Source organism: Megalops cyprinoides, chromosome 9, assembly GCF_013368585.1.
Source record: "Megalops cyprinoides isolate fMegCyp1 chromosome 9, fMegCyp1.pri, whole genome shotgun sequence".
NCBI lineage: Eukaryota > Metazoa > Chordata > Actinopteri > Elopiformes > Megalopidae > Megalops > Megalops cyprinoides.
In genome coordinates, this window is record NC_050591.1 from 20583747 (window position 1) to 20606309 (window position 22563).

Here is a 22563-nt window from a genome sequence, read left to right on the forward strand (position 1 = left end):
GGCTCAGCAGTAAAGCATTGTCTGTTCTACATCTGAATGTGTGCGCAGAGTTCCCAGGTCACTGTGCGGTCTAGCGGAATCAAGCAGTGGCCTTTTCTAGTTTCAAATGTCCTCCACCGTTTTCCATACATACAGTGCTTGATTCTTTCATTTAAAAAAAGACATCAAATATATAAAACAGAATTACACAGGTGTACAAAATACAACATTAAACCCTCGGGAAAAAAAAAATCATCATATAGCAATGGTCTTCAAAACAGACCCCCTCTTGTACTGAATCAGTTATATCTATGATTTGCAAATTGCTCAATCCCCATCAGAAAGTTCACTGGACAAGATGGTTATACAGACAAACAGGCAGACAGACAAACAGATCCTTCTCCAACAGATGTGTCCTGAACCAATTCCTGTGAGAAACAGATTCCAGTCCTAGACTGATGAATATTTAGATCCATCCCTCAGCAGATCTGAATAGTCAAGATAGAGAGTGGATTTCCAGTGGAAATATTTAAAATTTTCTCTTTTTTAAAGAGAGAAAAATGCTTTCAACAGTCCTGAGGGGAGTAGCATCCACATGAAGGCACTGTCTCTCTATGTGCACCTTTCAAATCTCTGCTCTACGATTAGCCGGCTTGTCTTGTGCTCCTTCCTCATCCTCCAATACTTCCGCTTCTTCCTCCTCATAATTCCCCTGTTCATTGGCAGCTCCCTCTTTCCTGGCCGCATTGTCCTCTTTCTCTGGGCCTTCCTGTCTCTTCATATTGTCCTAAATTGCGCAAAACACAGTCACAAATTAGCACAGGATGTACACTTGTCTGCCCTTCTTCTAGAGTGCAGACCACTATAAACTTACATAACGTTATTACACGTTATTACAAAAGTACATAATGTGATACCTAAGATGGGCATTCAGATCAAGTTTATAAATGAGTCCAAACGCTGCCTTGTCAGACGTACTCTGTTCATATAATCGGATACAAGCAAGAAAGCAGAACCTGTATGTCTGACAGCTGGAGCATAAGCATGATTAGATGCCAGCTTGAAATGCAAGCTACTGACTGAGGTAGAACTTGAAACAGGATGGAATGTTCTGGAACACTGGTAGGTACAATGCTGCTCAACAGTGCCAGGAACAACAACATATGGAATTTTCTGGAACAGTGGCAGACTCTAGAACAGCATAGCATATAATCTGTAATGGTGTTTTATAGTGGTGACATGCTGAATGTTGCTTTGTAGTGAACGGAACCTGATTATCTGTGGAGATTCCTCAGTGAAACATGCTGAATTGGGAACGATGCCTGAATGGAGTTGAAGAGTGATGTAAACTGTACTGTCTCAATGTAGGTGCAGAATAGCGAAGAGGTAACTAGACACTCTGGACGAGATGGTAACTGATCCTCAGTTCACCCAGCTGTGGCACACAGATCAGTCTATAGTTACAGGAGCAGCACACACACACGCACACGCACGTGCACACGCACACACATTCACACATGGCAAAGCAAAGAGCTAAGCATAGCTAACAAGGTTAAAGCCACACAAGAAAATGAAGATGATATAGTCCTTCTCAAGATTGTGCTGTAGATGTGTTTATTTTACAGAGCAGCTGACCAAACAGCCTACATGGTCACAGCTCAAATAATATGCAAGTGAACTGAAAATATCTCAGCTGCTTAATGACCTGACAAGAAATCAATGTGACTTATGTGGTGGTAGAGGGATGGGGGGGGGGGGGGGGGGGATCTTTAAATTGCAAATCTAACAGTGGAATTCAGTATGTCGAGCCTGGCCTCCATCTGAGTCAATTACTGCTGTGTAAAAGACTGAGCTATTTTCAGTACCTGAGTTTGAGGGGGTAAATTAAACATTCAGACTTTTATGAGAGTGATAATTATTAGAGATTAATCAAACCACCACCCTGTAAGATCCAGCTCACCTGTACTTTTTTTCCTTTTTTTTTTTCTGGCACGGTGTGAAGAAAACTAAAGTGGCTGAAATTAAGTTGAATTCCAAAACTATTTTTCTAATCCTCTAGTCCTGTAGTGCCACTCGCTATGATTGGCTGGTTCATGGGGCCAGGATGAGTAAAACACACCTACCAGCGGTTTCTGGAGGATAACAAACCTCAAGATCATTTTTCACTAAGGATATGACACACACTGTGGTCCTTACTGTTTCAGCACCGTTCCTGTCTCTGCCTTACTGAACGAAGGATTTCTTGTGATGGAACCTCATGTCAGCAAAACAGACAGCCTTTAAATAAACAATGGAGAATCTGCCATTTTGGCTGCTACTGATTACCCCTATTTTGCTTTCCTTACAGCCTAAAAACATACCTGACGCATCAGGGCATATTCTCTGTTCTCGTCATTATATGGGGCCTCTGTTTCTTTCACCACCTCTTCCTCTTGCCTCTGATGTACTCTCAAATCCTGAACCTGTGGGATAGCAGCAGGTCAGCACACAGGCCAGTGGCAGCTGGCCTCCGCTACAAATCACCCTTAACATTATCTAAGTTGCGTTCAACACAGTGCCTGTTACCCTGAGAATTACTATCACCCTGAACACAACTAATCACGAAAACAGAGTTCAGTACATATGACCGTGACACTTACAGACAAAGTCAACACTGGTTAGCGAACATCACCCCATGTATGACAGAAAATATATGCTGTGTGGAACTGTTTGCTGTTGTGTTTGTGTATGTGTGCCCTCTCACCTCTTCCTCTCCCTCTTCCTGATACTGTTCATCCAGAGTGTCTTCCTGTTGGTCTGGATTTCCACCCATCTGCAATCAAACCACAAAGATGATGCTCCAGTTATTGTACAGCTGCTCCCCCTGACGTTTCCCTCTAGATGACACAGTACTGGACTGTAGCCATTTTTCCTGGGTTACAAAGCACCAGGACCAGAGCTGCAAAACATTGCTTCAATCCATGTTCTATTTCCCACTTCCCCTTTACACTTCTCAGACGATCTTTATTTTACACGCCTATTCATACTATTGGAAATCATTTAAAAAACATATCATTTCTCAGTATGACCTACGCTTTCATGCATTTAATGAGCAGATAGTAAGTGCAAAGAAACAGTCTTCTGTTTCGGTTATTGATGATTTCACTTTCTTCAATTGACAGTTCACTATGCATTTATCTGTTCACTTTCTATATGCTAACTGCTTTCAAAAATAAAACATACACAACTGGTTATAATGTACTTAGTGAGTTCTACCAGCATAAACAGTCCCTTAAAATAGTTAACCACCTCCCTCCCCAACCCTGTCAGCCCAAACTCTCCCTCTCCCCTAGCATCCCTTAGAGCCCTCTCTCTTTAAAACTTTCCTATGCCCCTCTTCCTACCTCTGCACAATCTTCACCCACCACATGCCCCAGCTCATCGCCCTCAGCCATTCCTTTCCCTCTGCCACCCCCCCTGTCTCACCCCCTCCCAGTCTGTCTCACCCCTCTGTCATCTCTCTCGGCTGCTGCGGGTTGATTTTGGTTCTCTCCTGCCTGGTGCTGGGACTGCCCCACTGGCGCCCCCGCTCCTTGCTCCTGCGCCTCATCAAACTCATCTTCCCCCTGGTTGTTGGGATCATCCTCAGGGTTCACATCCTCTTCAGCCAGATTCTGGAAGGGTGGGGGTGTGCAGGACATAGTGGGGCACAGTTTATCATGTCATTATAGCTGTGGTTTCACAGGGATTCAGTTAAGATAATTGTCCTCTAGGGCTGAACATTTCAAACAGCAGAGTACTGCCCCACAGATGAAACTGTGTCCTCATACACCTATAAAATTACTGCCAGGCAATGTCTGAAAATTACAGCACAGATCAGTAACTAGAGAAAAGGTTCAGATTACTGACAGAAATGAGCTCAGGGTGAAACAAGGACACAGTGAAAAACACTGAGAAAACATTGCTGTATGTAGTGTGCACGGGTGTGCGTGTTTGTGCTGTACATGCGTGTGTGTGAGAGTGTGTGTGCTTGTGTATATGGCGTGCATGTGTGTGTGGAAATCATTTACATTTAGCAGGTGAGTGTCTGAGGTAATATCTTTCTATGATGTTCTGAGATGTATTAAATGTCCCTCTCAAAACAGGACAGGAGATTTAAGCAAAACACCATGAGTGTAAAATGTTCTACTTGGAATTCCAGAAACAGGTATTTGCAGGATTAGAGCATTAGAAGTCCTAAAGAAGGTTCTAGACATCCACTCACATCCTCACGATTTCTCCCACGGTCCCCTTCCGCTTGCTCACCCTCCTCTTCCTCCAACTGTGTCTGAATGTTCCCCTCTACAACACATCGCAAAAAAAACACACCAATACAAACCCAACCTGAGCCATTCCCTCTGTGACACACCCTTGGCTGCACAGGCAGCCTAAGGGCCATTAGTAGTAGCAGGCTTCAGGGCAACTTCATTTTGTATGAACTATTTTTCTCCCAGACTGATGAATTCAGCTAGCCCTGAGGTGTTTTTTTGGCTCGGGTGTTTCTGCAGTATTCTTACTAGCTGAACACCTTAAAACTTCACACCCCAGCACAGTCATGCTGTTTGACCCTCTTGAAAGACACTAAAATGTTATGAAAGTGATGAGCATACATGAGGTGGCCCCTGATGGGCATGTCCAGATATCTGAGCACGGGCATCTCACCTTCGCCTTGCTTATTCGGCGAGTCTTCTTCACCCTGAACAATGGCTGAGTCCATGTCAAACTGATTTCCCTGCCTGTAAGACATGAAGCAAAGAGGCACATTCAAAGTAAGAGTAGATGAGAAATACATTAAAACGCATCTACATGCATATTCGGATCAGACTCATATCAGTAACTAAGTTGGCAGGCATGACGTAATGAGCTTGTCCTACCCTGTCTTCACCTGACACGACCCTAAGACCCCCGATGACCCCTGACCTGAGGAGCTGCTCCCTGAGGTGGGCCTGCCTGCGCTCCTCAGCCAGCTGCACAGCCGCATGCTGCTGCTCCTGCTGCTGGTATGCAGACTTCACCGGCTCGGCCTGCGCAGCTGCCTGCTGCTCTGCGTCCGGCTGCAGCTCCGGCACGAGTGGCTGCAAACAGAGGCGGTGATGTCATGTGATCTGCCGCTCATTCATTGCTCTGGAGCAGCTGATTAAGACAGTTCCAGTAGAAATCTACCATTTTCAGTATTTACACTCCATGAGTCAAAATGAGATCATAAAAAACACATCCGTTGTCATTTGTTCAAACAAACGTAATCATATATGACAAACGGTAAATATGCTCAAAATGCATATTTTAAAAAAATGTTTGTGTATTCATGCATTGTTATTTTTAAAGGTCTTCATGAATCCACCTGGAATGTGTCTGAGAGAAGCTCTAGAAGAGTGCTGATATGAGGAGAGGACCGCTGTATTAATATTAACATATTCATAACCACAACTCAGTAACTCTCCATATCATAGGTACATAGGTACATAGGTACCTTTTACCTATGTTACTTCATACCATAGATGCACTATAGCACTACTGCAATAGGTTAGTGATTTTAGAACAGCAAGTAGGCATTTCCTATGCATGCATGGCTACATGGCATGGCTACATTCTGAGCACCATATTGCTTATGACAGTGTTACAGCAAATAAACATAACAATAACATTAACAACACCAGTACTGTTAGTACATTTGTGACAGCTTGTGTTCTAAATGCAGTTTAATATTTAAGGTTCCCAGAACTGATGGCTACATTTCTACAGCCATAAGCCTCCACCCACGCACAACTGCGCACTTCCTCAGGGAAAATCACCGTGCATGTCCTGACATTTCTCCAGATTCTATAAAAGAAACTGAAAGCCTATCACAGAAAGAAGTGATGGGAGAGCAAGACTTCACAAACTCCAGTGTCACTGGGGCAATCACGCACTATCAGTGCATCAAGAGGAAAGTCTTCTGATTGGCTCCTAGAGTCGTAGTGCTATCATAGCTCCTACGTTATTCATGAAGCCATTCTTTCCCATCACTTGAAGAAAGCTGGCCAATCGGCACGACTAAACATCAGATCACTGTGACAAAGAGTTAAGACAGGATGTGGGAGAGCCAAAACACAAGGATATAATAACAAAGCGATACCTTGGTCAGGAAAGTGTACAGAATAGAAGGGACACTTAAGATGTAAGCAGCCATACAGAGGCTCTTACCGGCGCTGCTTGGTGGCGGTTGCGGTCCAGCGTGTTCTCATCCGGCTGGTTTTGTTCGGGCTCCTTCACCTCCTCCTCTTCTTCCCGGGGCTGCTCTGGTTCCTCCAGGTGCTGGGGCTGCCCCGCCTGCTCCATCTCCTTCCTCTGCTGCTCTTCCCGCGCTCCACCTCTTTCCCCGCCTTCCTCCTCCCCTGCCCCGGGGCCAGCCTCCCCTTCCGGCTGCACCACACGTCGGGATACAGCCAGCTGTTGCTTTCCCTCTCCTGCGTCCTTCCGATGCCCTTCTCCCTGCTCCACCTGTGTCACATTGGCATATGCAGTCATGGTGTAGGTAGACTGCAGAACCTAGCCACAACATTTGTTTTTGAAAATACCTGCAATATTATTGTCTTCACCAGGTCTACACACAATTAACATCTGAATTTTGTGGCAGCAACAGGTGTTCATTTTAGTTCTCTTAACCCAATTTACCTAATATCAAATTAATTAGCATTAAAGCTGCAAAGTATTTAATTCGTGTTAAATTGGCTATTAAACAAAAGACTTTTGATAGAACAGGATAGCGTTGTTCATTTCTAAAATGCTTTGGTTCCATTTTGGTCATGACTAAGGGATGTGTCCCTCACTCAGTCAATCGCTAATTGGTTAACAACGTGATCATGTTCCCTTAAAATTAGGGACGTTAATAAGGCGTTGGATGGTTTAAATGGATTGATAAGGGTATCCACCATTTTTGAGGGTAATATTCTATGTGTTTTTGAGAATCTTATGGAGAATAGGTTTTTGCATTTACAGTACTGCACTCTAGGTTAGTGACTGAATGAAAGCTGTCTCATAATAACTGGCATGTGTTCTCTGTGTGTCATTGCGTAGCCTGAAAAAGCACCGTAGCTAATGCCTCTGACTGAGTGAGTGGAGATAAGCTGTAGTAAGGTGTCATACTCAGTTGTAGGACATTAGGTCGGCAGTCAGACCCGTGTGTGGTTAAGAGCTGCAGATCCTACCCGGGACTGCGCCTCCTTGTGGTCAGGCTGGTTGTGGGAGGAGTCGGCCCTCAGGGCAGCCGCCTGGGCTGGGGCCACAGTGGGTTTCGCATTCACCTGCTGAAGACTTGACATCCTGTTCAGCGTCTCCTTCAGCTGCTTGAACTCCTCTATTTGGCCCTGACAACCCAGAGACAACAGCAAATAGTAGAGTTACTACGGTAACATGGGACAAATACATGCAGTGTAAGGGCAGGGGGTGTTCTCATTATAAGCTGGATGACACTTGTGATGGGAGAGTGAGGATCCATGAACCAGAAAATAGGTAAAGCTATGATGTGTTGTCAGCGACTTATGGATGCCAACCAATCACAGCTTTTGCTGGGTATGGCTTGAAGGGTACCGATTTGCTTGAGCAAGTGTGTGATTAACACCACACAGTAGCTCTGGCAATTATGGGATACACAAAGCCTCACTGTCTTATCACTAGGTGACAGCACAGAAACATGCAGTGCATTATCATTTCCAAGTGGGAATAAAGACACAACTGTCATTTTGAACAGTTAACAAAACAAAGTTAACAAACATCCAAAAAAAATGTGATCCTTTCATTTTATTAATCATTTTATGTTATGAAAAAATGTCTAAATCAAAGGTTTGTGAATTTTCAAGGTCAAGGTTACAACACCAGACATTTTTTTGTATTTTTTTGTTAATGCACATGAGAGACTATTCTTATGACGTACGCTGAAAATGTGGTGAGGGATTATGTGAACTGATTTACTCCGCTGCCCAGAAATGGCAGAAATTGAGAGAAAATTCACTGAAAGAAGAGCAACGACTTTGAGCTTGCATTACACTGAGACAGGGGGGGAATCTCAATCAGGGTTAAAACGGAGCGTGTAAGCAGCAGTCTGATCACAGTCTGGCAGGCAGGCACCGCAGCATGCCGCTTAGCTCAGAGGCTAACTGGTCAAAGATCAACACGTGGGAAACCGCATGCAGAGAGACGGCGGGGCCTGTGGGCAGCAGGAGTTATGCGTCTTGCTCATTCACACACCCCCCTGCAGAAGCCACCAGCAGGCCCCCCCCTTCATGTACCAAGCCAGAAAACAGAGCCACACATACACACTCTCAAACAAACTGCGCTGTGAATGATAAAACACATCACCCGACTTTCTCCTCGTCTATTTGCGCTTTGCTTTCCCTCCCTCGCACATCACAGCCACTTTTCCGGTTGATTTATGAAAGCATGCACACAATGTGCAGCACAATCACCTCTTAACCAGCCCCAGGGGCCCCTGGGGGATGCATGGGGCGAGAAGACAAGTCAGACCTGCAGCCTGACCCCACTCAGATGGTGGGATTTTCACCCCGTGCCTCAAATCAGGCAGCCTCTGCAAGCATTGATAGCAATTTGCAATGAATAATTAACAAGCCATAAAACAAGCCTTTCCTCTTAGATCAACTTGACTAACTTCATATTTTCATGCTCAACTTTAAATACTTCAAGTAAACAGACAAGCTGTGCCTTATCGGTGTTGTGTACAGAGGCAGAAACTGCCACAAGCAGGCAAATTACTTGAGGGCTGGGGGTGATGGAGGGGGTGTCAGCGGGAAAGACATAGGGACATATGGATACAGGGGAGAGGCAAGGAAAAGAGAAAGTGAAAAAGAGATCGGGGTGACTGAGGAGGATAGGGGACAGAAAAGGCAGAGTGGGAGAGGCAACAGGTGGGTGGGGGGGGGGGGGGGGGGGGGGGAGCTGAGGGAAAGAAACAGAGAGGAGGGGGAAAGGCAGAGGGAAACACAGAGACTGTTAGTGAGCTGACCAGAGCCCCAGCGAGGGCAGGAAAGCTGGTGTTCAGAACATGGCCAGGCTCTGCGTCATCAGGGAAGCAGCATGCACCTCATGCACAACAGCAGAACCCCCCAACCCCTGCACAAAACTGTCCTCCGAAACTAGGCATGCCCGTCTGACCTGTGCAACCGCCAGCGCACTCTTGTGGTCTTCTAATGTCAGTGCAAGTCGTTCGTGTGCTGACTTTAAATCCTCGTGCCGTTGCTATAGTGAAGATTTTCCAGAGGAAGCGATGGTGTTAGGAGATGTTCCTTTATCTGGTGGTATTTCTACAAGCCTTCTACAGCGCATGTCTTAAAGATATACCACTATACCACTACACAGGATTACACAAAAGTCACCAATCTATGCAGCTATACATTCACATGATACGACACACACAAGACTGAAACTTAGACTAGCATTTGTAGTAGCAGCGTAAGGGAGAGAGTATAATATTAACAGTAATATTCTGTTGGTAGATGGGTGTTATGCCTCCCTTAGTCCTTTAGGGATTCCCACTGGAAGTTCTACATATACCTCACCCATTCCCCTCCCCACCTTCCTATGCCTGTCCTGCCCTCCAACCCCGCCTCCATCCCAACAGGCTCTGGGCCTCCCCTCACCTGGGCATCCTGAAGCTGTTTGTGAACATCCTGGTGGGCCTTCCTCAACTGCTTGTTCTCCTCTTGCAGGTTATACACGTTCTCTAATGAGAAGAGACTGAGTTTAATGCACCATGTGGACACAGACATTTCGGGTTATAGAGATACATGACGGATAGAGTATGATTAAACACACACACATGAATGAGAGAGAGAACGAGAGAGAGGTAACTCCACAACCTTCGCCACACAAAACAGAAACTCGCACACACATAAGAGGATACAGACGTTCTCTAGCTACAATGAAAAATACAATTTTACTAGGGAAGGACAGCTTTTGACCTAATGGTTTTAAATCCACCTTCATATAATGATCTCTCAATAATGCACATATACCACACACATCAACCACTGAATTATCTTCCATGAGAAAAACGGCCATTTACTTTCTCAAGATGTTATATTCTGGTGTAATTCCTACATCGGACCAAGAGAGGGCAGCAAAGCCTTAGGTGAAATTGCAGCAACAAGAAACAAGTTATTGAATCTGCATTAGGAAAAGGGAGGGAAAGACAGTCGCTATACAAGCCAAAGGTTAATATCAGCTCCACACTTTAGGAGCTGCTTTAAGATTCTTTGCTGTGTGGCAAGAGCTTTTGAGTTTGTCCCAAAAGGTCAGGGACTTCCAGCTTGGCTACCTTCGAGTTTAGAGATCTCCCGCTCCTTGGTTTGCCGTAGCTGGTCATATTTTTGCCTGTGCTCTTCGATGACCCTGCTGTGGTCTTCCACCTGTATCTGGTGTTGCTCCTGGAGGTCATAAATCTGCTTCTTCAGTTCCTCGTGCTGGCCCTGGTACAAAGAGGATAGAGCGCATGGTGAGGATAGAGTACGTGGTATAAAGTGTGGAGCAGAGGCCCAATAACTGGAAAACAAATGTGAGGTTGAGGGTTTGAGTTTCAGGCCCTGGACATTGTTGCCATACCTGTGAGGAAGGTTATCTGTGCCTGTGTTAATACAAGAAATATTTAGCTGTGTAAGATGGTGCAAACCAACCATGACCTATTGCCCTAGAAACATTTTTGTGAAGTGAATACATAATTTAAGGGGGTGATATCATTAAGCAACCAATGTCAGTCACATTCATGTGGAATGTGGAGGTTAATCGTCATATGTTATCTCACTTAGCAGAGCTACCTACCCAAAAAGGCCATGCATCTCATGCAGCAAGATTTTAATGAATTAGGTAAAAGTTACAGCATTTTTGTAGGGTGATAAGTCCCAGACTTGCTGCACATTGTGCTTATATAAATAACAGGACACAAGGTCAATAAAGAAAAAAAAAAATCAATGAGTCACACTGACAGCTGAGAGGATCAATTGTGCGATGCGCGCGTGTGTGTGTTTGTGTGTGTGAGTGGCGTGTGCACATTATCAGCACATGCTCACATCCAGCACTACTTATGTCTATGGAGCAGCTACTTCACCTACAGTGTCAGATCAGCAGGATCAAGAACAAGTGTGGCATTCACAGCATGGTGTCTGTGGCCTGCCAGTGATCTCCACATGGATCTCCAACTCCTCAGTGTGGTGAAGAAAACGCTCTGATATTCACAGTAAGCTTCTTCTGTGTAATTATCAGAAAGGTTTTTCACAGTGTACCTCTATGTCCCCAGCCTCTGGTTGGCTGGTTATGAACATGTATGTGTAGGCGTGAAATAATTGTACAGACGTGTGTGTGAGTGTGCCTCCCTTTCTGCGTGCATTTGTGTGTGTGAGGACAATTGCAGTACTGAGTGCATAAATGTGTGATTTAGTGAATGTAGTGAACAAGTGAGAGAGAGAGAAAGAGAGAGAATGTGTGTGTGTGTGTGTGTGTCAGTGTGTGTGAGTGCATGTGCATATCCATGAGCCACTGTGGGAGTGAGCATGAGCAGCAATCAGGGAAACCTTTGCCAACCCAGCTGCACAGACAGACAACGATGGCCTTGTGTGTCTGTGTACGCCTATTGCTTTATGCATTCACTTCATCTGTGTTCATTTAATGAGTTAGTACTTAATTACTTACTCACCTTTAACATCTGGTGTTGCACATGCAGTGAATTGAATCTGTTGCTGGAATCTTGCTGTTCACCACAAACAGAAAACAAAGGGACAGAAAGAGAATCAACTACGTTGATCTAGAAAATGTATATGACTCAAATCCAAGCCTGCTAATCCATACAAACTCAACACATTTAAAACTGGAAGAGGAGAAAGAGTACAGCTTCAGCTCTAAAAAACAGAAGGTTATTCATGGAGGGAGTAATGGAGGGCAGAGAGAGAGGGATGAAAGACAGAAGGAGAAGCCTTATCTTCAAGATCACTAAATCTCTCTGTTACACCCACACTGTCCCAACAACTGACACTCTTCCCTTCTCCCACCCACAGCAATGCATTATTGATTTTTATAATAAATCTAATAATAATTAAAAACAATAAATGATATCATATCATTATATCAAATTGCACCAGTATACATAGTAATATATCTGAAACTATCTTAAAAAAGAATCTGGCACCTATGTCATACCTTTTCCTTGTTCAATATCTGCTGCGCTTCAAGTTTGTGCATGAGGTAATCTACGATAAATATAGTCAAAAAAATCAGTAGAGAAACAAAGCACAGTGTGAACATAGTATTACACAGTTAAATTCAGTTCTCTTGTGAGTTATGAGAGATATAAATAATGGATCCTTTGTATTTGTGTGTGTGTATGTGTGTACGTGTGTTGAGGGGGGGGCATGTCAGAAGGTAGTTTAAATTGACCTTCTTTGGCCTTCTTGTGCTCCAGTCTCTCTTTCTGTAGGGACTTCTCCAGTCTGGACCTGTGCTCATACACAACTGTAAAGAGAGAAAGAAGCACTGTGTCAGGAAAGACAGGCCCTTACTGAGGAGCAGGGACCGCATGACCCATACAACTACTACCATCTGTCTTCATGGACACATGCAGAGAGACAAATGCATATATATACACACTCACACTCACACACAGACGCGCGCACACAGACGCGCACACACACACACACAAACACACACACACGTTCGGGTCATACAAACTCTCAAGCCAAAACACTTGACCACAGTGAAACCTCACAGCAACTACAGGGTTACATATACACATTATACATACCTTTCATCATCTTTTGCTGTGCACGCGCATAAAAAGTACTCTCTGATTCAGAAAGACGCCAGAATGAAACAGCAGGCTTCTCAGAGTTTAATAATTACTCCCTCTCTCCGTCCAAAGTCTCCCTCACTCTGCTCCCATAGTGTGTTGATTTACCAGGCTAGGACGGCACGGATGAGATTGCTAATCTGTCGGTGTAGACAGAGTTAGGCTTATTTTTCAGCCCCTCTGGTCTTGGACATCACTCAACATGAGCTACTGTGTTGAGGGGGCGATGGGTGGGGGAGAGGGCAGCAGACTGCAACTAAATAACGGCACTGTAATGACTATTCCCCATAACCTAAGCCTGTCCGTCGTACATCAAACACCCCTCTCAGTGTGTCGGCAGAAGGTCAGCATTGCCATAAATCCCAACACAATACACCAGATGCAGACTCTGAAAAGGCCATCTCTGCATTCACTCAAATTTTCAACACAGCTCACACACTTGAACAAGATACGAGGGAGGCTTTTTGTTTAGTTTTTTCTCTATAAGATACGTTTTGTAGTGGATAGCTGGCCCTGAGAGGGGTAAAAGGTGCCACGTTCACAGCAAAGCCTAGAGCAGGACGTGTAGCATGGGAGAATGCTGTGAGTACACTCAAACTCAAACATCAGTGTTACATAGTAAACAACACTGGGAAACATACCCGTGCACCTGAGCTTGCTACTGTAACAAGATCATTTTACCTGATCAACCCCCTTCATTGTGTCATCAAGAAGAAAACTGCAGACAGCTTTTTGTTCACATTAGTTTTAAGGGAACGAAGCAGCTCCCTACCTTCATTCCATAGACACCAGCACGAGCTGTATGCTCCACAACCTCTGGTCACCTGGTAATTTCAACCTACCGAGGTCACCCATCTCTAGCTGTCTTCCCCTCCACCGCCACTACCCCCAACCGCACCAAGATTCTCAAAAGCCAGTAGTACAGACCACATCTCATTTCTGTGACTAGCCCCTTACATCTCAAAACCCTTTCCCTACAATTAAACCCGATGTTGTATTACAGATAAGTGTATTCCAGTTTACTGCATTTTATATAGCACTTGTGGCTCTATGTTAGACACATCCTGTGTTATCGAATTACGTGAAGATTTCCTTTGTTAATATTTAATGTATCACACTGTTTGCATGTTTCTCTCGCTTCTGTTCTTTTTTAGCTGGGTGTTTTATCACTGGTGTGTTGCCTGCCGTTTCTACATCTTTGTTTTTGCAACTCTTACACACTTTATGTATCTTCCCGCAACAGCTCTGCAAATTGTTAATGTTAATGTTTGCAAAGTAATTATTATTACTTGAAAAATAAGGAAAGGAAAAAAATGCAATTAGAGGGTGCCCAAATTTAATCCGAAACAACTTTCAATTTCTTCTGAAAATCCCTATGATGTGCTCAACTCCTTGTCCCCCACCATCCATAGAACAGAAAAGAGAGTGTGTGCCTTCTGGCACCAGGCAGAGAGTGACCCACAGCAGAGTGATCAGAGCCCAAGTCAGAGAGCCCAAACCTCCCAGGCAGACATGACGAATCGCTCTCAGAGTCGCTGCCGGCATTCCTGTTGCACAGATCCATCAGTGTGCCTTCCAGCAAGAACAGATGGCTTATTGGGCAAAAAGACCTATAACAGTGAGGAAATCAGGAAGAGAAAAGTGCCTCCTACCAACACAACTCTAATAATGAAGAGTTGGAGCATTAGTGTAGCACAGTGGCAAGGAGCAGGATTCGCAACCAATTCCTTGCTGGGGCACTGCTGTTGTTCTCTTGGGCAACGTACATAACCCAGAAATGCCTCAGTAAATATCCAGCTGTATAATTGGTTAACATGTAAAAAAAAAAAAAAACCTGTAACCAATGTAAGTTGCTCTGGATAAGAGCGTGGACTAAATGCCAGTAAAAGAATAAGTAGAATGACCCAAATTTGATCAGATCAAAGGAAGTGCAGACACTGTTTCCACAGTAAATGTCAAACAGTGGTGGATTGTGCACAGACCGGGCTTACCTGACGATCTGGAACCTAACATAAATAGCACATTATGTGGGTGCACTGGTCTGTAGGCCAAAGGCAGGATATGTACCTGTATTTGACTGACTCAAGCCTGTTTTGAGGCTGAGCTTGACAGGTACGACTTGCTCTGCAGCAAGATGTCATAATGTGACACCCAGTAACACAGGTGCTTTGCTTAAAGAGACACCGTCAATATCTGACATTCAGGGAGTACATGTACTGGTCTACGTCACAGACACAGACAGTGACACAACACCACACACACACACACACAAAGAGAAAATTACAAAGATATGACGTCCTCTCAAAGGGTGGTCACAGCTCCCTCTGCCTCCTCAGTGTTTTCCCATGATGCTCAGCACTTTTTCTGTCATTCTCACTCATCACAACCCTGCTTCAAACACAAGCTCCTCAGTCACCCATCTACTCTAAATCATTCACAGCCATCTGCAGGGATGCAAGGTTTCGATGGGCAAAGTATGGGGTGGGTTAATAAAGGAACTGTTAACCAGATGCCAAAAGCACACTGAATCAGCACCATACAAAAATAGTGAGTGTTTATCATCCATAGGTTAATAACATAGACTTCTAGAGTTTGCGTGAGATAATAAACTCAAACATTGCATGATACAAAACTCATAATGAAGCTGTTCCATCTTAAATGTTTTTATAAAACTTGAACAATGAAGATTAGTTCATGTCTCCTGCTTGAGTCTGGTGGAGGCAAAGCTATATACACGACCTCACATTGCCTCCGAGAAGAATAAGAGACTCGGTCTCTACAGAAACATTCCTCCCGACATGGAAAATGAAACTGCTGTTTAATCGTGTCCTGCTGACTTTAATTGAGATTTATGCTTCTATTGTTTGCAGCAGATTTTAATTCTAACATTATGGTGCTCTCCCGACAGCACCAATGGGGTATGATGAATTAAGAGGGAAGCAATCAAGACAGAGACATGCTACAATAATAATACAAAAAAATGAAAAGATACATTGTGAGGAAAAGAACTGGGGTTTCAGAGAAAAGGAGGGGGAATGGAGGAAGAACGGGAGAATCCACACAAACAACAATAAGTTAACACAGCCAGTGAACTGAAATTAACTGTAACTGATTAAGATAAAGGAAAGGTGAACGGCCATGCAAAGTTGTTGAAGCATTCCTTGTTTCTGTGAATATGCATTTCTTGTGGCCTGACACTTTCACAAAACCCTCCGCTCCAAGTAGTAACAAAGTGTGCATCTCCAGCCTGTTTCAGACAGAGGGAGGAGATCCGATCACATGTTGGCATTTGTTGGCCTTTTAGACAAATATAATTACACTGGTATTCCCACATGAATGAGTTTAATGCCTGCCAATGAGCAGCAAGCATGTGACACCACTCTCTCCACCCTCAGCATGGGATGTCCATGTGCACATACTCGTGTGTCCTCCAACAAATCACCCTGGCTTCACAGGTACAATTAGTCATTCAGTCATTAGTCATTTGATGCATTTCCCAAAATGCACTGCATGTGTGCTTATACTCAAACAGTCTCATGGAATTTTCAGCTGCAACTGATTATTACTTCATAAAAAGGCCAAACTAAATAGTAAATAACACTAAATAAATTGATGAGTTTGTTAAGACATTCAAGCCATTTTGCACAGAAGAAAAAAAAACCTTAGGACATACTTGTAATTAGGCTGCATTTCCTATATTTTTAGTCATTTCATTTGACCTGAATTTGCTCGTTCTCTTGGAGTTTGGGTTGGTTAAACACACCCTCCATTATGCTTGTTTGTAGACGTCATTGTCAAGGAAGCTGAATGTCAAAAAATGAATGGAATTTTGCCTTTGAACCAGTTCAGCTTGAACCTGACTATTAAGCAAATGAACTTACGTCTGAAGAGGCAGAGGCAATGAGTTACTGACTCCTGTAAGGATACCTCCTGGTTTGTGTGTGTGTGTGTGTGTGTGTGTGTGTGTGTGTGTGTGTGTGTGTGTGTGTGTGTGTGAATGTGTGTGTGTGCGCATGCGTATCCAGTGCAGTGTGAGCTGCAATATGATACCCACATAAGGAAAGAGTATTAGCTCACTCTGTTGCAAGGAGCTGCAGTTTTCATCATTTTTCATCGTGGTACACATGCAAAGATAAATTCCCATACCATTCAAAGGGAAAGAAATGACTATTTGGCGAGCACTATGTGCTTAAGCATTGAAAGCAACTTTAACTTCATAAACTGTAATTTCACATTAAGCAAGCAACCAAATGTAGTAGGCACCTATTTTTTCTTTATTCCTATACAGCTTTTCAGCATCTCCTCAAATAATTCTAGTCTGGGTTTTCGAATGTCACACTTTCAGTTATTTTGCCTTAATTTGATGAAAATGGCAGAACTTCCAATTTCAGAGGAGGTCATTAAAAAGTGGGTAGGACTGTGGCTAAACTTGTTTGGCAGCAGCAGGATTAGTAGACTGATTCCGGAAGTGGTTTAGCAATACTGCACAGGGTTAAGGGTGGGGCTGAAGTTGAAATAAAACATGTCAACTAAACCATTGTCTGGCAACCTCTCAAATGTATGTTAAGGACTCAAGTTTTTCCGGGAACATAGTCAGCATGAGTCCAAAGAGGCAATACACAATGTGGCAGCATTAAAATTCGGCCCAGCAAGACATCTCTGGTCAATGTAAGTATTTTGCCTTCTACCTATCTATTTATTATTTTATTTTATTCCCAGGTCTCAACTCATAGGTGAAAAATTACTACAACTTCTGAACTCAGGGTACAGACAGGATACAACCCTGGTCATTTTCAAAATGTGTGTTTTTCAAGGATACATTGCATTTAATCCCACAGAACAATGTCCAAACTGATCAGCACTACTGTGTACACACAGTTCTAAATAAATAAGATAAACCTATTCAATGACTTCAGCTAAATGTACAAGGAGGCTGGGAGGCAAAGGTGCCCTAAAAGACACTTGGCAGCATGTTATGAGAAGAAACAAGAATGGCTCTTCTGAATATGACCCTCCCTTATTTCTGAGCAGCTGTGCGAGTCAGAGTAGGAACAGTGTTTACCATATCAGGTATCACGGGATGATTCCAACTTTTTTGGATCTGACCAAGAGGAAAAGGGGAGGGGGAGTACCTGTGGTTCACTTCACAGGAAAGGAACACAGGCCATTCAAAAACAGGACCCATTCATCTTTTCCAGAAACATATTGAAATATTGTCAGAGTACCATGTAGAGTACCATGTAATGAGTACCATGTAGTCACTACGTTGATGTTTACCCCCCCCCCCCCCCCACATACCTTTCTCCAGGTATTACAGAATTACAGAAAATGCAAAAACAAAATGAAAAAGGACTCATATTCAGAAGTAACTAAATTACAATTTAAAAGGAGTATACATGTTTGTTTCATATTAATGTCAATATTATCAATTTCTTTCTGCTATAAAATCTAAAGCAACAAAAGAGATCTAACAGACATTGAAATAATAAATTAGTTGGGGGCAGAACTGCAGATGCATCATTTCCAGCGGCAATGGCAATGTTATTTAACATGTAAAGGGGGGCAGTGTCAAAAATCATGACCGCATACACCAAAACAAGGAAAAAATGCTTCAAGAAAGAGGACCATTGGTTGCCAGTTGAAACTAACTAACAGGGATAGGCAGACATTTAACACAATACTTTAAAAAAAAAAAAAAAAAAAACACAATACTCTGACCTCAGAATGACTACAGAACTGAATCTACACCTCTGTGACCCAGTCTCAACAAAAACTGTACATTGTGAGCTTCAAAAACCTGATATTTATGGTACGGCTGCCTTTCAGAAGCCATTTGTAACCAAAGCAAATGCACAATAAGCATAATCTGGTGTAATGAGCACAAAATAAGGAATTCTGAACACTGGAAAAAGGCAATATGGTCTGGTGAGTTATCTTTCATTCTTTTTGCTTTGGATAAAAGCATCTGCCAAATGAATAAATGTAATTGTAATGTTTGGAGAAACCCAAAAGAAGCCTTCAACTCACATTCCAAACTGTTAAGCGTGGTGGTGTATCTGTTATGATATGGACAGCCACATTGTGGGAGTCGCAGTGTCCGATTATTACTCCTCATGGTAGAATTACGGCCAAGGAATACAAAGCCATTTTAGGCAACCCGGTGCACCCTATAATGCAAACAGTGTTTCATCAAGATGCTCCTGTATTCAGAGACAAAAATACCCCCACACATTGTGCTAAAAGAATTCAAGAGTGGTTTAATAAACACCAGGATGAAGTCAAACACATTCCATGGCATCCCCAAATCACCAGCCCTACACATCACCGAATGGGGAGCTCGGGAACACAGAGTGCTGAGCAGATTTCTACCCCATTCATCTCTCAAAGGTCTGAAGGCTTTCCTTCTTACTGAATGGCCCAGTAACCCACCAGAAACTTTTCAAAACTTGTATAACAACATTCCAAGAAGGACTGAAGCTGCTCTGATGGCAAAGAGTGGCAGAACTCCTTATGGGTTTATAAATATTCATGTGCTGTCAGGTGTTTTGATTATTTTGTGTACCACTGTTGTATCTTCAGTGTATTAGGTTTTTTTTTTTTACCATGTGTATTGTACATGTGCTTTTAGCACAACACCCAGGCACCCTATCAAAACCAGTCTTAATTCTTCCTGCCTCTAATCATGCTGTGATCTAACTCACCTAACATCTTACAACCAGTCAGACCCAGACCTGACTTGCCATGGTGAACAGAGCAGATTGAAGGAGTGAAAGAGATTCCCTGATTTACACCAGATAATGCTTGACAGGAGTCAGCACTCACAGCAACTGAGAATAAAGCAGCTTTAGTCCCTTTCAAGCATAAAAAATCCTCTGCTGCAGCCATGGAGAGTCACTGGAGTAACTGATGAATCTATGCAAAATTCAAATGTACTCATACTGAATAGATACTGCTGTACCTCCAGACCACAGGGATGAATATGTGTCGTATGTTTGTCCATTCAGGATGCTGAATTATGTAGTGGGATAGTTTTACACACATCAGTTACAACTTTCTCCTAATCTTGTGATCTGGAGTCTATGGTTGCAACACCAGACACTGAGAAACCATGCAATGTTCTGTAGGCTGTTACATTCCAATACAATCAACTTTAACATGATCCTCAACATCGACACTTGTTACTTATACTTAAGGGCTCAAGGACGTGGGGGTGGGGGGTGTACAGCAAGTCATTCATGAGGGTATCCTTACACAATGGCTCTCATTGACTCCAAATCTCAGGTGTCATTTTCCGGCTCAGGACCCCCTCCAGGTCAAAACTAAACAATATTGATGTGTTCCCTTTATTCAGACAAGCTGCCATCTAATGATTTTCTCACTGAAAGTCCGAGACATCTAGTGATTTTCTCTCCTTCCTACCATGTCTATTCTCTGGATTTCTGTAGTACTCTGCAGGCATAGTTTCAGTAAACGAACCTCCTTAATCACTGGTACAACAGGCACAGTAGGCCTACTTCATAAAATTCTGCCTCTAAAATTCATCAATGTAAGAATGAAGATGAACGGAGTGCAGGACAAAGTACAAAGTTGGAATTCTTTGGATGCTGACTTTGTTACTGTGAAAGGATGCCCCACTGTCACGCCGTGTCGTTTCCACAAACAAATGTTCAAAGAGTGACCCCTGCCATAACAGCCCAAGCATACGTTAATACAGGAAATGGAAGATCGATCGAACCAATGCTCACTCTGTCTGTGAGCAACAGAGACCCCTGTATACAGGTCAATTAATTAAATCTGTGCCAGCGGCCAGTGGGCCGGTATTAAAAGAGAGGGCAGATACGACCGGAATTCTCCAGAAGCAACCGCGCTTCTCATATTTCTAGTTTAATTATATACAAAGCATTCCAATACTTCAGCTTCCAGTCGCTTGGGTCTTACGGTGTGATCCACAATTCATAGGTTAGAAATCGGTAGTATGGTTTGTCATAGAAGGCAAGGCGTAACAGATCAAGCGGACTTCACCTGTACCTTGCCAACAGACATGACTGGCAACTGAAAGAACGTAGCCTGTTCGTGCGGGATATGACCAGCACTTTATAATTAATGACTAAGATGGCTTGTACGAGTATGTACGCACAACGTTCAATGGGAGCTGTTTAAATGTTTGTAGCGAGTTCTGTTCAGGTTTGGGGTATAGTAGGTAGGTAGGTAGGTAGTAAGTAGGTATACTTTGCCTACTTCAGACTGGACTAAGACGTGAGAGTATTCATAATTCATAACCTCCTCAAGCTCCGCACGGCTGAGTCCGAGGGGGACTCGGAACACAACGCTCGATTTTGTATTCCATGCCACATCTATTGGACTGAACAGAGAGGCAGATGGAGAGAAACAACGGAGAGCGATTTACAGAAACAGGACCAGGCTCGATGTGAAATTAGTATGGAAGTCTGGACGCATTTTACCGATGCATAGTCATTGCCCTAAACACATGAACACACTCGAAGCCGAACCTATAACGTTGCAGAGACTCACGTGCACAATGACAGTCGATTGTTTTAAAGGCACATTTAACTCAACTTTCTGTGTATATCCTTCAAACCCGTGAGAAAAGCTTGTCTTCCATTTGTTAATGGTGAAACGGAACTCCGTTACTCATCCCTGCCAATTTATGAAGTATTTTGTGAAGACTGTGAGGCAACTGCAGCTGGGGGTAATAATCCATTTAAAAGTTGGATTTGATGGCACGCACGTACGCGTATAATTGATTTCATTAGAGTGTTGGTGTTAACTCTTTGAAAGGAGTCGCACGTAGCTGCTCTGTAACGTGTAAGCAAGTGCAGACGAACACAGTATCCACTGAAGATGATTGTCGTGCAAGAACATGTACATGGCCGTGCAATCGTCATTTAAAGTGACGATTATTTGGGCACACTGTGAGAGATATTACAGGTGTATAAAATACTAAAGGTAGCCTGCATTACAGTTTTCAATATTATCAACGGGCTGTTTAAACTGGTACATTTAATCTTTCCGATTTTCTCTCTTTTTTGGCCAGCTGTATGATATCTGGCAAAATGTTTACCTTGGAGCTGCGCTGAAAGTGACTCTTGATGTTGTTGGTACTTCAGTGCCATCGCCTCCGTCTTCTTCAGCTGTTTATGCATTTCGTAGGAAACAATTCCCCCATATATAAGTCCTAAAGACACGGTGAATAATAGCAAAGACTGGAAGATCTTTTTCTGCCTTCTGGAGCACATTCCGTTGCCCATATTAAACTCTTCCTCCCCACTGGCTGCACGAACAGGTTCAGAGACTTTTAACCTCTGCAAACTTTTTTCCTTGTTCTTTTTCCTGGTTCAGTTTCCCTACGGTATCAATGCCTTCTAAACAGCTCTCCCACTGAGCAAACCCGTACACTGCTAATGCAGTTATTTACAAGTAATCCCAAACAGCGATATATTTCATTTGATCAAATACCAAGACATCACCACTGAGCTATACTGTCACTCGTCTTGACGCAGCACTTCGAGCGCGTATCTAGGTTGCAAGATGTTCGCTCAAGTAGCTTGCCGAACTTTGTCCCGTGCTCTTCACAGGTTGGAAGGAATTACAAATTTTGGAATTGCGAATCTTCCTACTATTACAAACACACAATCACACACATTTAACAAGACACACCCAACAGCATAGCTGGATTTGCAAAGTGACTTTCAAGTAGATCCCATAGCGATTTCCGCGAG

The 22563-nt window shown here is 43.3% G+C and overlaps 1 protein-coding gene across 4 annotated transcripts; it reads right to left on the minus strand.

Moving 5' to 3' along the window:
• Positions 1–427: 427 nt before the first annotated feature.
• golim4a (golgi integral membrane protein 4a) lies at positions 428–22563 on the minus strand. Of its 4 annotated transcripts, none has more exons than XM_036535917.1 (16): positions 21906–22563; positions 12415–12489; positions 12178–12227; positions 11678–11731; positions 10307–10457; positions 9630–9712; positions 9145–9228; positions 7185–7343; positions 6181–6477; positions 4918–5072; positions 4660–4733; positions 4223–4299; positions 3465–3632; positions 2723–2791; positions 2340–2441; positions 428–766 (listed from the first exon to the last, which is right to left on the minus strand). In XM_036535917.1, exons 1-16 carry the CDS (start codon positions 22090–22092, stop codon positions 605–607), a joined length of 1947 nt encoding a protein of 648 aa, XP_036391810.1. In that variant the 5' UTR covers positions 22093–22563; the 3' UTR covers positions 428–604. The 4 variants fall into 4 exon arrangements, with proteins under 4 accessions (XP_036391810.1, XP_036391813.1, XP_036391811.1 ...); XM_036535920.1 differs by lacking the exon at positions 21906–22563 and adding an exon at positions 12779–12837; XM_036535918.1 differs by lacking the exon at positions 9145–9228.